Here is a 15345-nt window from a genome sequence, read left to right on the forward strand (position 1 = left end):
TGACATATTCCTGTAAACTCCTGAATGTGCGGCTTACCATTGTATTCCCAGTGCCTGGAAGAGAGACTCACGCTTAGTCCTCACTAAATATCTGTCAATAAAAGAATGTTGAATATTCCCTCCAGCAAAATGAAAGTAAAATTGAAAAATCACTAAGACAAAAATCGTCTTTGATAAACTTAAACTATCACATTAATTACCCTTCAAGGATTGGTTATTATGTCTGTCCATTAGGCTTTTTAAAATAGTACACTGTGGTTGAATACTGTTTGGGATCACAAAACACGCACACAAAAGTTAGACCAAAAAAAAAAAAAAAGGTGAACATTAAGCATTTAGTTAGAATGTAATTCTGTTTTAATTTTTCCTACAGAGAAGAATCTGATTAGATTGATGTTATTTTCATGTAACAAATCATAAATGCAAGAACAACTTGGATTTTATTTTGTGTTTCTTACTACTTACTTTTTATGATTTCATTTGTATTCCTGAACTAGATAAACCTAAAGCTTTGTTTATAATAGTACAGTAATGCAGATTTTTGTGGTGCTTTGTTGAGTGTTTCGTGTTTGTATGACCTTTAATGTTGTCTCGAAGTTGCAAGTAAGAGTAAAAATTTAGTCGTGAATTTCAAAAAGTTGGAAATTTGGGGGGTACCTTTTCTAGGAGGGCAGCTGCTACCACGATCTCTTACCTAAAATACCTCTCAATGTCACTCTTAGAGCATTGTTAGATCATTTCACCCATCTATAATTCCACTGTATATTCAGAAATAATATGTACCAGAAAAGTTCAATAAAATAATTCTGCAGCTGGTTTAATGATCTTTCAGTTAGTGCCAGAGGCTCATATACAATCAACTGGAATAATTCACCATTGTTAGATTACTGCACTGTTTTCTCCAATTTCCTGAGGGACCTTTTAATTCTGATGCAGCTGTGAAATTCCTATGGTGAATCCCGTTTTGCTTTTGACCTTAGCCCTGCATTATTGGAGAGTCCTTGAATGTTACTCTATTTAAACCTGAATTGGTTTTGCTCTTGGAACCCTGGAGCTATCTTTAGCCTGGCTGTGGTTTGGCAGGTGAGCGAGTCTGTGATTCTTTGTATTGTGACATCTTTTATTTTCAGGCCAGAGTTGTGTGACAACAGGATATGTATGGAGAATGGCTCTTGGATTCACGATCATTTGAGGCTTGGAAGTTATAAAACTGAAGTTGTACAGTTTTAATGGAAGAGTTAAGTCTGAAATAAAATTTCACCTCAGTTTAGTTATTACATAGATTTTGGGAAATAATGGTCTGATTTTAAGATACTATGATATTATGTATTATCTAATGTTTCTCCAAGTCGTAATAATGTACTTTAGAATTTGTTCTTGATTTCTCTTCCTGAGATTATTTGAGGTGGCATTTTTTCTTCCTTAGAACTTTCCTCAGGGTGTTTAATCAGATCACAACTGTTAGTATAACTAGCTACTTTAATGTCCAGTGTTAATTACTAACGTCATATGCTTTTTCTTGAGTACTACCTAAGTGCTCAACACTCAAACCGTTGCAATAGTCTAATCCTGGTAAGAGTTAGCAGAATAAGAGGAAGTGGTCTAGAGGGAGGTTGGCGACAACTTGAAAGGTGGAACACAACAAAGGTACAGAAAAAGAAACTGAAATAATGGACTTTACAAATAGTGGGTGTGTTGATTATATAAAAATTTTAGAAAAATCAATTAGACTTAAGAATATTTTATAATTTATAAAAGCTCTACCAGTTAATGTCTGATAGCTCAGAATATTCAATCAAATAATGGGCACTAATGCAAAATTTATAGAACTCCAGAAGTTAGTGAGATTGCCTTTGTACTGGGACTCAGAGTGTTAATCATCTCTATCTCTCTCTTCTCTCTCTCTCCCCCCAACCCTGCCACATATATGTCTTCTAATCACAAATTGGACATTCTTAGTTTCTGAAGAAGAGTGTATGCTTTTGGTTAAGACTGGCCGTTGGTGTCAGATTATTTGGATTTGAATCTGTTTTGTCACTTCAGAGTATTTTGACCTTAGAAAGTTATTAACCTTTTTGAGCCTCAGTTTTTTCATCTGTGTAACTTTTAAATTAATGATACCCTATAGGGTTGTTCTAAGTATTAAGTGAAATAACATGTTAAGTACTGCACACAGTATTTCCCACAATAAAACTCAAGAAATAACTAGATTTTAATTATTGTTTCCTCAGAAGTAAATAACAAGTGGTTTATTTTTTATAACTTAGAATGTGTTTGAAGTTGTTTTTTGTATTTTGTCTTTGTTTTATTGAGGAAGTTTTAAAATGTAAAATTAAACAAAATAATCCCCTTTGACGCAGATGATCTAATTCTTCCCTTTCTCAGTTTTTATTAACTTTCTAAATTATGTATTGCACTAAGAGCTAGATTTAGACTAAATATCAGGAGGAAATCAAGAGAGGTGACACTTGTATACTGTGGTCATAACTAGAACTTTTGACTGAACAATAATTTCTTCTGCCCACTAAAGCTTTTACAGTAGATGAAGTGAAAGGGAAAAGTTGTAGTGTAATCTCACATTATGCTTTAAAAAGATGCCAGTGTTGTGTAGTTTTCTGCTACGGGAAGTACTAAGGTTCTTGTCAATTTGATAAAGTTTTATGTAAAGTAGCTCGGAATTTATTTAAGCTTTTCTCTTGAATTGTTCCTTTCTTTGGGAATAGAAAGATGAGGAATGTTAAAATCCTTTGTTTAAAAAAATTATGTAGTTAGCTTGATTGGTATTAGTATACTGTGTAGTAGGTTAAGAAAAAGACTTAGGGCTAAGTTATTACAAATAAGATTTGTACTTATACATCTAAATATGGGTATTAAGAATGTAAATTCAGTTCCTTTATTCAGGAGCTGCTTATCTGCATTCATGTAATAGTACAATACATTGTTATATTCAAAGAGTGGAGTGTTGGGCTTCCCTGGTGGCGCAGTGGTTGAGAGTCCGCCTGCTGATGCAGGGGACGCGGGTTCGTGACCCGGTCCGGGAAGATCCCACATGCTGCGGAGCGGCTGGGCCTATGAGCCATGGCCGCTGAGCCTGCGCGTCCGGAGCCTGTGCTCCGCGACGGGATAGGCCGCAAGAGTGAGAGGCCCGCGTACCGCAAAAAAAAAAAAAAAAAAAAAAGAGTGGAGTGTTCATGTGATAATAACATTTTAGTTAGCTGAAGATTATACCATCAAGGTCCTTTGTGGGTGAATCTGTGTCTGTCTCTATTTTCCTTACTATACTTATTTTTTCCCCCTTGTTGCTGTTGCTTTGTGGATGTGTTGATTTTTTCCCTCACCTCTTTTATTATTCTCCTCTATGTTTGTAGGCGTGCTTGCTTTCTCAGTTTTTTCCCCTAACCTTCACCCTTTCCTTCCCCCACTTCCAGCAAATTAAAGAGGCCACAATAATTTAACTTTTATTTTTTAAGTTATACTGCACTTAATGGGTTTAAAAATACTTTCCATTGCTTAAAAATTTAAAAGGCGAATGTATACAACAATTTATGTATATTTTTAAATAATACAGTTCAGTATAATTTCGTTTTGTGATTGTATACCTCTTGTCTGAATTTATCTTGATTAAAAAGCCTCATAATCTCTGAGTTAACAGAGAACAATGTTGAACTTTATTTTTTATTGTGAATTAAGAGCATCTTATAGTACTTTCAGGGTCATTGTTTTGATGTGTACAGCCTTCAGGAACATGAAGGAAATTTGTTTGAACCTGTACCAAGCCTAGAATATACCAGATTCTTAAGGGGTACCAAGGACTAAGATATTAGTGTCAGTTTAGTTACTTCAGGTTTTTCTGATAAATTGAATTTTTTTTTTTTTTTTTTTTTTTTTTGTGGTACGCGGGCCTCTCACTGTTGTGGCCTCTCCCGTTGCGGAGCACGCGCAGGCTCAGCGGCCATGGCTCATGGGCCCAGCCGCTCCGTGGCATATGGGATCTTCCCGGACCGGGGCACGAACCCACGTCCCCTGCATTGGCATGTGGACTCTCAACCACTGCACCACCAGGGAAGCCCAATAAATTGAATTTTTAAATCTTAATAAATCACTTTTATTTGATTCCTTAGATATATGTGCAGAATTTTGCCCATCCCCTCCATATCCTTTTTTTAAAAAAGTCTACTTGAGAGTCGGTGTAAAATAATGGTTCAGGACATGCTTGAATTTTATTTTATTTATTTTTTTATTTTTCGGTATGCGGGCCTCTCACTGTTGCGGCCTCTCCCGTTGCGGAGCACAGGCTCTGGACGCGCAGGCTCAGCAGCCGTGGCTCACGGGCCCAGCCGCTCCGCGGCATGTGGGATCTTCCCAGACCGGGGCACAAACCCGCATCCCCTGCATTGACAGGCGGACTCTCAACCACTGCGCCACCAGGGAAGCCCTATTTTTTTTTATTTTTAAAATTTATTTATTTATTTTTGTCTGCGTTGGGTCTTTGTTGCTGTGCATGGGCTTTCTCTAGTTGTGGCAAGTGGGGGCTGCTCTTCGTTGCGGTGCGCGGGTTTCTCATTGTGGTGGCTTCTCTTGTTGCAGAGTACGGGCTCTAGGCGCGTGGGCTTCAGTAGCTGTGGCACTTGGGCTCAGTAGTTGTGGCTCGCAGACTCTAGAGCTCAGGCTCAGTAGTTGTGGCGCATGGGCTTAGTTGCTCCATGGCATGTGGGATCTTCCCGGATCAGGGCTTGAATCCATGTCCCCTGCACTGGCAGGTGGACTCTTAATCACTGTGCCACCCGGGAAGCCCTGTGCTTAAATTTTAAACCAAGTTCAGTTTATGGTCCACTTCTGTGACTTCACTGTTTCCTCATCTATATAATAGAGTTAGTAATATAACTTATGTCATAGGGTTGTGAGAATTAGAAATCTATATAAACTGGTTAGCAAAGCACTAAACAGTTAAAATACATCATGGCTCCTACTGTTTCAGAGGATGCTCCTTTTCATAAGAAGAAAGGGAGAGGTAGGAGATTGGTGACAGTTCAGTGCTAGGCTGTGCTTTGAACATTTAACTCTGTTTACTGTAGTTTCCCCTTGTATTATATATTATGGGGAAAAGCAGAAGTTGAATTGTCAATATTGGGACTATTATTCTTGTATTGTTACAGTCTTATATGAATGAGGCGAAGGGGGGCCACTTATGAATATGGCCTGTTTTATCTTGCATTGCACTATTTAACTGCCGTAGTAAAAGTTTTGTGTACTGTAGTAGAGAACACTTTGGTAAATTACAGTCTTCTAATGTATCAACTAAATTCATTCTTTCTGATTCACTTTTGTAAAAGGAGCTTAAGGTGAATTGCTGTGTGACTGAGTTTATTTTTCAGTATGAGGCAATGATAGAGAATGACCTTGGTGTTTGAAGTTTTTTTTTTTAAATTATTTTTGGCTGCATTAGGTCTTCCTTGTTGCACGTGGGCTTTCTGTAGTTGCATAGATTGGGGACTACTCTTAGCTGTGGTGCGTGGGCTTCTCATTACGGTGGCTTCTCTTGTTGCAGAGCGCGGGCTCTAGGCGCACGGGCTTCAGTAGCTGTGGCACGTGGGCTCAGTAGTTGTGGCTCGTGGGCTGAGCGCAGGTTCAGTAGTTGTGGCGCACAGGCTTAGTTGCTCCGTGGCATGTGAGTTCTTCCTGGACCAGGGCTCGAACCCGTGTCCCCTGCATTGGCAGGCAGATTCTTAACCACTGCGCCACCAGGGAAGCCCCTGAAGATCTTTATGTACTTACTGTAATGTGGCTCAAATAGAGTGGGTAGGCTGTAGACAAATTATTGGGTTAGAAATGCCAAGTGCAATACTGTATTATTTCAAAATAATACATTTTATTTTAGTAGTGTTAAAGTGACAGAATCTAAAGAGAACAAGATATTTATGGAACAGGAGGAGAATTATTGAGAAACCTGGGCATTCAACATTTTAATTTCCTTTTGATGTTTTCTTTCTGGCCTTGAAAAATATAGTGGAATAAAGCTCCCTTCCTCACTAAAATATTCCCGTAGTAGTTTCAAGAAATGTAATGAATTAGAACTCTGTTATTCAGAAAGAGAGCTTTTTAAAGGAATGATTTAAGTGTAATTTAAAAAATCATTTTTTGTTGTTAAATGTCTTAGAAGAAATACAAGTTTTAGTGTGTTTAATTATTTCTAAGAATATGATTAAAATTACTAGCAACATAATTTTCATCCGTTTCAAAATTCTCACAAACTGTTGGTGGAAATCTAGTTTTTCTTTTCTTTATCCATATACATTGACCTAGGTACAGGAATAGCATAACCTGTATTATCCCTCACAGGCATGTGGGATCTTCCTGGACCAGGGCTCGAACCCGTGTCCCCTGCATTGGCAGGCGGACTCTTAACCACTGCACCACCAAGGAAGTCCCTCCTCCTCTTTCTCGTCCTCTTTCTCCTCTTCACTGTTGTGGATGATTATCTTGTGCATTAGGATGCTGTGTGTAGGATGCACACAGCAAAATCCTTAGCCTCTGTGATACCCACCCCCCATTTTGATAACCTGCTCCATACATTGCTAAATGTTTCCTGGGGAAATAATTGCCCTTGGCTGAGAACCACTGCAGTAAAGATAGTGCCTTTTCTGCACTTTATCTTTTTAGATACTTATTTCTAGAATTGTTTTTATCTCGAATCTGTTTTGTTCCATTGATCTGTGTGTCTGGACTTTAGCCTCTTTTGCTTATTTATTTTACTTCTCTTTGCTGTTTAGTAAGTAGTAATTTAAAAAACAGCTTTATTGACATGTAATTTATATACCATTCATGAATACAGTTCAGTGGCTCTTAGTATGTTCACAGAGTTGTGCATCTGTTGCCACAGTAAGTTGTAGAACTCATTACCCTCAAACAGAAAAACCCTTTACCCTTTAGCTGTCACTCCCAAATCTTCCCTGCTTTGAACCCCAGGCTATCATCACTAGTCTGTCTCTATGGATTTGCCTGTTACAGACACTTTACATAAATGGAATCATACAGTGTGTGGTCTTTGTGACTGGCTTCTTGCACTTAACATGTTTTCAAGTTTCATATATATTGTAACATGCATCATCAGTATTTCAAATTTCTTTTTATTGCCTAGTAATCCATTGTATAGAAACACCACATTTTGTGTATTCTTTCATTTATCTATGGATATCGGGTTATTTTCACTTTTGGGCTATTATCAATAATGCTGCTATGAACACTTGTGTACACGTTTTTGTATGGACATGTTTTCATTTCTCTAGGGTATATACTAAGAATGGAACTGCTGAATCATATGGTAACTCTATGTTTAACCTTTTGAGGAACTGTAAATTGTTTTCAGAAGTACTGCACTATTTTTATTCCCACCAGCAATATAGGAGGCTTCTAATTTCTCTGCATCCTCAAGAATATTTGTTATAATCTGTCTTTTTGATTATAGCCATCTGGTGGGTGAGAAGTGATATCTTGTAGTGTATTTGATTTGCATTTCCCTAATGTCTAATAATGTTGAACATTTTTTCATATGCTTTTTATGACCACTTATATTATCTTCTTTGGAGAAATGTGTACTCAAATCTTGTGCTCATTTTAAAATTAGATTATTTATTTCTTAGTCAGTTTTTATTTATTTATTTAATTTGTTTTTATATACTTTTGGCTGTGTTGGGTCTTTGTTGCTGCACGCAGGCTTTCTCTCTTTACAGTGAGCGGGGGCTACTCTTCATTGTGGTTCGCGGGTTTCTCATCGTGGTGGCTTCTTTTGTTGCGGAGCATGGGCTCTAGGCGCGTGGGCTTCTGTAATTGCAGCACACGGGCTCAGTAGTTGTGGTGCGCGGGCTCAGTAGTTGTGACGCACAGGCTTAGCTGCTCTGCAGCATGTGGGATCCTCCCATACCAGGGATCGAACCTGTGTTCCCTGCGTTGGCAGGCGGACTCCCAGCTACTGCGCCACCAGGGAAGTCCTTCTTAGTTTTAACAGTTCTTTGTATATTCCAGGTAGAAGTTCATTATTAGGTATATGATTTACAAATATTTTTTCTCATTCTGTGGGTTGGCTTTTCATTTTCTTGAGGGTATCATTTGCAGCACAGCATTTAAAAATTTTGACATAGTCCAATTTATTTTTCTTTTGTTGACTGTGCTTTTTGTGTCAAAAATATTTAAATTTCGTAATATATTTTCTGTAATTAGCTTCAGGAAATGGTATCAAGGATCACATAAACAAGACAAACTAAATACATAAAAATAGAGCTGAAATTAAGCCATTATAGTTTTCCCCAACTTGAATTTTGAAAAAATAATTTTTTTCTTAAATTTTATTATCATATTTAGATATGTGTGTGTGTGTTGATAGAAGACTTTACTGAGAATTTGAGGGTGATGAGGCATTTGGTTTACATTGTAGCAGTGCTAGGTAATTAAAAACCACTCTGCTCTGTAGTGGAGTAGCTAGCTACAGTAACGTAAAATTCTGCAGTGTTCCAATCCTCAGTTGCCATGCTTTGAGTGTTTTCATGGTTAACCGCACCCCCTAGAGGAGGAGGAATCCTCCAAAAGCAGAGACTATTTATTTCTAGTCCTGCCCTCTCTCTCTGTCTGTAATAATCTGTTTACCTTCTCCTGAATTCCTGGCTCTATTATTTCATGATTATTGGTGTGCTTATCCATTATTTTTTCTCCCGGCACATTCTGAGTCTCTGGGTCTTGACTTTGCAGATCCCTAACTAGGCCGGCTTATTCTTTCAGCAACACTACATGTCCAGGAATCACAGCTCAGTCATGATATTCTTGAGGATCATCTCTGATTATGGTCCCGCTGCCTCTTCATAGTCACTTGCAGCAATGTGTCTGCTCTCATCATCTCCACCTTCTTTTATACTTATTAACGTTTTAAAAATTTTATTTACTACTTAATTAAACTTTGACAATATACAAATACATATCTGTTTTTTAAGATTTTCCAGTTCATTTTAAAGGTTATGTGTGTTAAGCTATTCCCTCGTTATTACCATAATTTGACCAATTGTTTTGTCTCACTTTCTCAAACAAGATGTTTCATGTTTTTCACTTGCTGGAGTACAGATTTTATGACAGCCTTTATGATCATTGCTTGATAGAAATAAACATCCATAATAGTGTATTCACTTAAACATTTTAAATGACTGTTAATTGAATGTAAATAAAATGAGTTAAGGATATGCTGTGTGTTTTGTAGGAAAAGTGGTATGTGTAATCTAAAAAGAATAAAGTATTATTTGCAATATATATTTTTTAAAAAGTTCATGCTGCTTGAAGAGTAAACCAGTGCAGAAGTATATTTAGTAAGAAGTGAAAGTATTTGCTTTTTCTGTTTTAAAAGCAGTCTGGGTACATACTTCTATACCTTTCTTTATATTTAATACACATGAGAGAAAATTTTCATTAAGTTAAAAAAATTACTCTTAAAAGTGGTGCTGTAAATTATCTTTTCCCACTTTTATAAGTTTCTCAAGTGTTTATCTAATTTTTCCAGTAGTGTTTATTGTTACACTTTATACTCCTGTCTTCTCCCCTTCCCTCTGCCATATAGATAGGTGCTCACTGAATTGATTTGACACAGAAACAAAGGGCAAGTGAAATTGAAGTATTAAGATGCCAATTAATGATAAGAAAGGAAGGTAATCTGGTGAAGATTATCACTAGGAAAAAATATTGATGTGTATATCACATTGATTTAGATGATTACTGAGAAGATCTGTGGATTCGATATATACTTATTCAGAGTATACTGGATGTGCCAGATGTTATACTTGTCAACAGGAATTGTCAACATCAATGAATAAAGCATATACATTTTATGATCTCATGAGACTTAGGTATATGGTATATACAGGAAAATAAATAGACAGTGCCAACGTAATGTGATAAATGAAGGTATTGGCAAGGGAGTGGTTGAAATGGTGAACTGTGGAGTCCAGTCTAGATAGGGAAGTGAATGCAGAAGTGGGCTAAGTAAGGAGAAAGTAGAATTAAGTGTCTGCAATTCTGAATGATAACGAAAAATAGATGCAGTAGGTTTAACTAATTTAGAAGTGGAAGATTGTGATCAGAGAGTAAGATAGTTAATTTTCACATTTCCCATTCAGAGAAGACAGGGTGATGAAGTCTGGAGTGTGGTCTTAAAGTGGCTAAAATGGACTTGCAGTGAATGTCGGTGGAGGTGAAATGCTTATGATATTAAAAGTAGAGTGTTGGGAGTTCCCTGTTGTTCTCGTGGTTAGGATTGGGCGCTTTCACTGCTGTGGCCCGGGTTCAATTCCTTGTTGGGGAACTGAGATCCCACAAGCTGCACGGTGTGGCCAAAAAAAAGAAAGAAAAAGAATGTTGGGTGGATGCATGTTGAAATAATTCAAGGTTATGTAGTACTTAGGACAGAAGCATGTCAAGAGTTTTGAGTGGATGATTAGGAGTGCCTTGGGGAGCAGTGGTTTGCACCTGTGACTGCATTTTGGAATCACCTGGGGAACTTTATAAACTACTAATGCTCTTACCCTAACTTTGCTGCACATTGGAAATTCTAATGGCTAGCTCCCATCCTCAGCTATTCAGATTTAATTTGTATGGGGTGTAACCTGGGCAGTGGGGCTTTAAAATGCCCCTGGGAATTCTAATGTGCAGCAATTGCACAGTGGCAGGGTTTTTGTTTTTTTGTTTTTTGTTTTTTTACGGGAAACTGGCTGGGAGTTACGGTTAGGAACATGGCCCTGCATCATGAAGTTGGAGTACATGATAAATGAAAGAATAAGCAACCTTTGAGAGTGAGGCAGGAGAAGCAGCTTTTACTTAAAGCAAACAGTGAAATTGTTGGTGATATAGATCCGTTTATTTTTACCCTGGAGCAGAGTAAACCTAGAGGGAGGTTTTGGGAGGAAGGTAAGCAGTGGGAGGTTGGATAAAGGGGGAAAAAACAAGAACAGTACAGTGGTTAGAGTCCAGGAGAGGACTGATAACTGTAATAAATTTATCTTTTGGTAGTGACCAAAGATAACAGGGCATAGTGGGTTCATAATGAATCTGGAAAATACATTCCACAGTCCCATGGTGGATGAAAGTTGGGAATTGGGTGAGTGGCTCTCAGGAGTCAGTTTAAGACCTGGGGTTGAACTTAATAGGAAGTCCTAGCTTTGTATTCTTCTCTTTGTTAAGGGGTTTGGATTGGTTGCCTAAGATCCATGGAGAGGCCCAGAGTTTCATGCTGCTGTTCCACAGGCTCCTAGGTGAGTGGTTACGGGCCTGGTCTCTTTTGTCCTGACACTGGCAGGAGGAGGCTCTGGAGTGTCAAGGCTTGGTTAGGTCTGCAGAGCATAGCTCTTCTCACTCCAGCGTGCTTGCTTGTGTGAGTTTGACACTTTGCTGTACCTAACAATGGCAAAGCCTTTGCTATTTCTTTACTTTTGCACTTGATGCTTTTCAGGAACAATTTTAATTGCCCAATTCCAGATTTTTTTCAACATTGAAGAAATGGTATAGACTTAGAAACAGTGAAAAGGGACCTTGTATATTATTTACGCAAACTTCCCTTATTTATACGTTAGAATTTTATGCATAGAGAATTGAAGTCAGTTTCACAAAGAAACCGTTCACCCTAGATTAAAGTATAAACTATATATGAGACTAGAAATTTATAATTGTTACACTGATTCAGATTTGTTGTCAGAATAAATTGGTTTACTGCAACTCATTTGATTAATTTGACATGTAACTTGATTTTTTTGCATTGTTAAACTTGGAAGATGAGAACATCAGATATCACTGTCAGTGGAGTGCAGAAAATTTATATTTCTTTTAAATTAAAGAAAGCGTTTTAAAGTATAATACTTGCAGAGTTCAAGAGCTACCCTAGTTATGCAAATGAACTGTGGAATTACTTTTGAATGATGAGTTCATTCAAAAACATTATCAAAAATTTTTAATAGATTTTTGGTCAGAATAGGGTAAGTAGTAAATTTGGTAATAGCCTGATGTAGAAATAAGAAAATTGTATGCTTAGTGGAAAATATACTTTAGCATAATTACAGTATATCATGTCAACAAGTAATTTAAACCCATATGCCCTTACTGAGCAAAATATATGTCCATGATTAAAGCTTTTGTACTTTTTTTTTTTTTGGTGGTACACGGGCCTCTCACTGTTGTGGCCTCTCCCGCTGTGGAGCACAGGCTCTGGACGCGCAGGCTCAGTGGCCATGGCTCACGGGCCAGCTGCTCCGCGGCATGTGGGATCTTCCCGGACCGGGGCACGAACCCGTGTCCCCTGCATCGGAAGGCGGACTCTCAACCACTGTGCCACCAGGGAAGCCCAAAGCTTTTGTACTTTTTAAAATTAGATGATTTTGTATACAGTGACTTTATTTCACATGTGTTTGAATTATGAAAGTAAAAGTAACTTTTTGAGGTTGTGACACCAAGCATATGATACCTATGATGGGTCATAGGGATTTAGGTTACATCAAAAGGATGCTCTTAACGCTGGGTTGTGACATGTATTTTTTTATATGTATCTTTTGTATTCATAGTTTTCAGATGTGCTTATTAGCAAGATGAAAACTGAGGAGCAATTATGCTAAATGGTGCTTGATTTCCTTTTCTCTTTTTGGATTGCATTAATTGATTTACCTATGTTTAGGTGGGTATGAATGGCTCTCATTTTTCTAGAAGTCAGTTGATATTTATTAAAAAACTCTGCACAGCTAGTCAGTTGTCTCAGTCATTTGTGGGGACATTTCATAGTTTAGTTTTGCCAATACAGATTTAGACTATTCATAGGAATGTTAATAAGATTTTTCTTTGGCTGTGGCAGCTGACATCATTTGGCTTAAATTTTCTAGGCCAAAATTGTTTCTGCTATACTGTATGGTGGTAAATTCTGATAACTCAGCTTAACATTTATTATGTTAGAGTATATATCCAAAGCTGCTTCCTGAGGAAAATTTTGGCTTGCTTATGTGGCTTTAGTCTGCTAACTTGTAGAAGTAGCGTCGTGAGAACACTAGTTAGGCTCTTTAATTTTTATGGTTTACCTTATTTTTAGGTGTATATAGATTAACTCTGAATCGGAATATAGACTACCCACATTCAGTGACTGCAGATTATATGATTCTCAGCACCTCTCAAAGCCTGAAAGAATTGATATTAGGGGAAAATGCCTGAGAGTTATTTAATCCAGTCTTTCTTTTAGATTCTCAAATTTCATCTATTTATTTGTTTATTTATAATTGTGGTTAGATTCTCTAATTTGTATCCTTGGATATAGCTTGACTACTAGAAAATTACAATCTTAGAACACATTAGTTTTACTTCTTGCAGAGTTGCCTTCATTGACGTGCCTTTTAATGTTTATGTCCACTTTCTTTAAAGTCATTAGGAGAAGCAATTTTGTTAAACTTTCTAATGACTTTCGTGTAAAACTTGCTGAGAACATTAACTAGTACTTCATGCTTTGTTTTTCAGATATATTCCTATATGATACAATTCTTTAAAAATTCAGAGCTGCAGATATAGAGCATCAGTTAATGAGAGGAAGCTTGGATATCATCTGTTCCCAACGCGTTTACAGATGAAGAAATTGAGGCTCAGAGAGGTCAGCTATAAGTGGCTGGCCTACAACCTGGGTGTAGAAATTGTGTCTTCTAACAACTGACCCAGTTTTTTTTTTAAGTTTTCAAAACATTGAGGTGAAATTGAAATTAACATAACATAAAGTTACCGTTTTATAAGTGAACAATTAATTGGCATTTAGTACAATCACAAAGTTGTGTAGCCACCACCTCTATATAGTTTCAGAACATTTTAATCACCCCGAATTACACTTGCTCCCCATTTTATTCTCGTCCCAGCCGTTGACAGCCACCTTTCTGCATTCTGTCTGTATGAATTTATCTTTTCTGGGTATTTCATATAAATGGAATCATACAGTATTTGACCATTTGTGCCTAGCTTCTTTCACTTAGCATAATGTGCTATCCGTGTTGTAGCATATATCAGTACTGCCTCATTCCTTTTTATGATTGTATAATAAATACTCTATTGTAAGTAGAGACCACAATTTGTTTATCCATTCATTCATTAGTGGACATTTGGGCTATTTTTATCTTTTGGCTATTGTGAATAGTGCTGCTGTGAACATGTATGTATATGTATTTGAGTTTTTAGGCTTTTTGGATATATACCTAGGAGTGAAATTTCTTGGTCATATGGTAATTGTATGTTTCAATTTTTGATTAACTGTCAAACCATTTTACACAGTGGCTGTACCATTTTACATAACCCCAGTTTTGTTTGTTTATTTGTTTCCCTTCTACTCTCCTGTGTAAGATCATGGTGACTTGAAAAAGAAAATGAGCCAAAGATCAGTTTTTTGTTGTTGTTGTTGTTTTAGGATATCAACTCTTATTTAGTACATTTTATACAGTAGATTTTTCAAACGGGTTTGTTTATCTTTGTTCCAGTGGTTTATTTGTTTATTGAATATGATTTTGCTTTGTTCATGTCATTCAAACTGAAGTGAAGTTGTGCTCCTTCATTTCTTTTCTCTCACTATATTTATGTTCATAGAACCCAGAGAACGGTTTTAGAGGTCTAAGTAAATGTAAATCTCCCTACTGTGCAAGATAAAATGAAAATAATGAAAAAGAAAAAATAGGGGAAAACAGTAACACAAATAGTCTTGGGAACCTTCAAGAAGTTATTTATAGGTTTTAACTGACTTTAGTGCAGGTCACATTTCTTTGTCTTCTACTTTTGCCAAGGGTTTGGGAATTGTTTTTTGAGTCTCTTTACATTTGGGGGCCATCCTATCACTGTAACATCTTTATGAAAATAGTGCCTTGTGTTATACTTGATAAATGGATACTGTAGAAAATTTAAAGTAAATGGTTTAAGATAGGTTAAATAGTCATCAGATATCTGAGGTTTTTTAGATAAGGCTAATTTTGATTTAGTTTGGACTAAATAATGACCTTCTGACATTATTGAAGTCTGCCTATTTCTTTCAATATTTCATTTTTTAATTTGTTTTTTATCATAAAATGACCCTCACTAAATTATGTTTGCCAAGAAAGAAAAAAATGTTAAGAAGCTAATGTCAGCTCTGGAAGATCTAATTGAGTTTTTCTGTTAACAGAGAAAACAGAGTATAAACTTACATCTTTAGTACTGAGGAAAGAATCTGAAGGTCATTATTTTTATTTCTTTAGTTTTAGAAGATAGAGACCTACTAAAAGGTACATAGAATGCATTTAGCTTTTTGAAAAGTGTTAGGTATGGTAGACTTTTTTTTTT

At 36.8% G+C, this 15345-nt stretch overlaps 1 protein-coding gene across 2 annotated transcripts in view; it reads left to right on the plus strand.

The window, feature by feature from the left end:
- The window catches only part of SNX13 (sorting nexin 13), a 138649-nt gene that overhangs the window by 6882 nt on the left and 116422 nt on the right, over window positions 1-15345 (plus strand). Inside the window, exon 1 of one of the 2 annotated variants that reach the window (XM_029233261.1) lies at window positions 13542-13645. The exons of the other annotated variant lie outside the window; for it this stretch is intronic. Coding sequence (XP_029089094.1) covers window positions 13622-13645 — 24 coding nt within the window. The 5' untranslated portion in view covers window positions 13542-13621. Of the gene's footprint in view, window positions 1-13541; window positions 13646-15345 lie in introns of those variants that run through there. 2 annotated transcript variants of the gene reach the window in all.

This window comes from Monodon monoceros, unplaced genomic scaffold (assembly GCF_005190385.1).
Source record: "Monodon monoceros isolate NGI ecotype Baffin Bay Population unplaced genomic scaffold, NGI_Narwhal_1 Super_Scaffold_2, whole genome shotgun sequence".
NCBI classification, from domain to species: Eukaryota; Metazoa; Chordata; class Mammalia; order Artiodactyla; family Monodontidae; genus Monodon; species Monodon monoceros.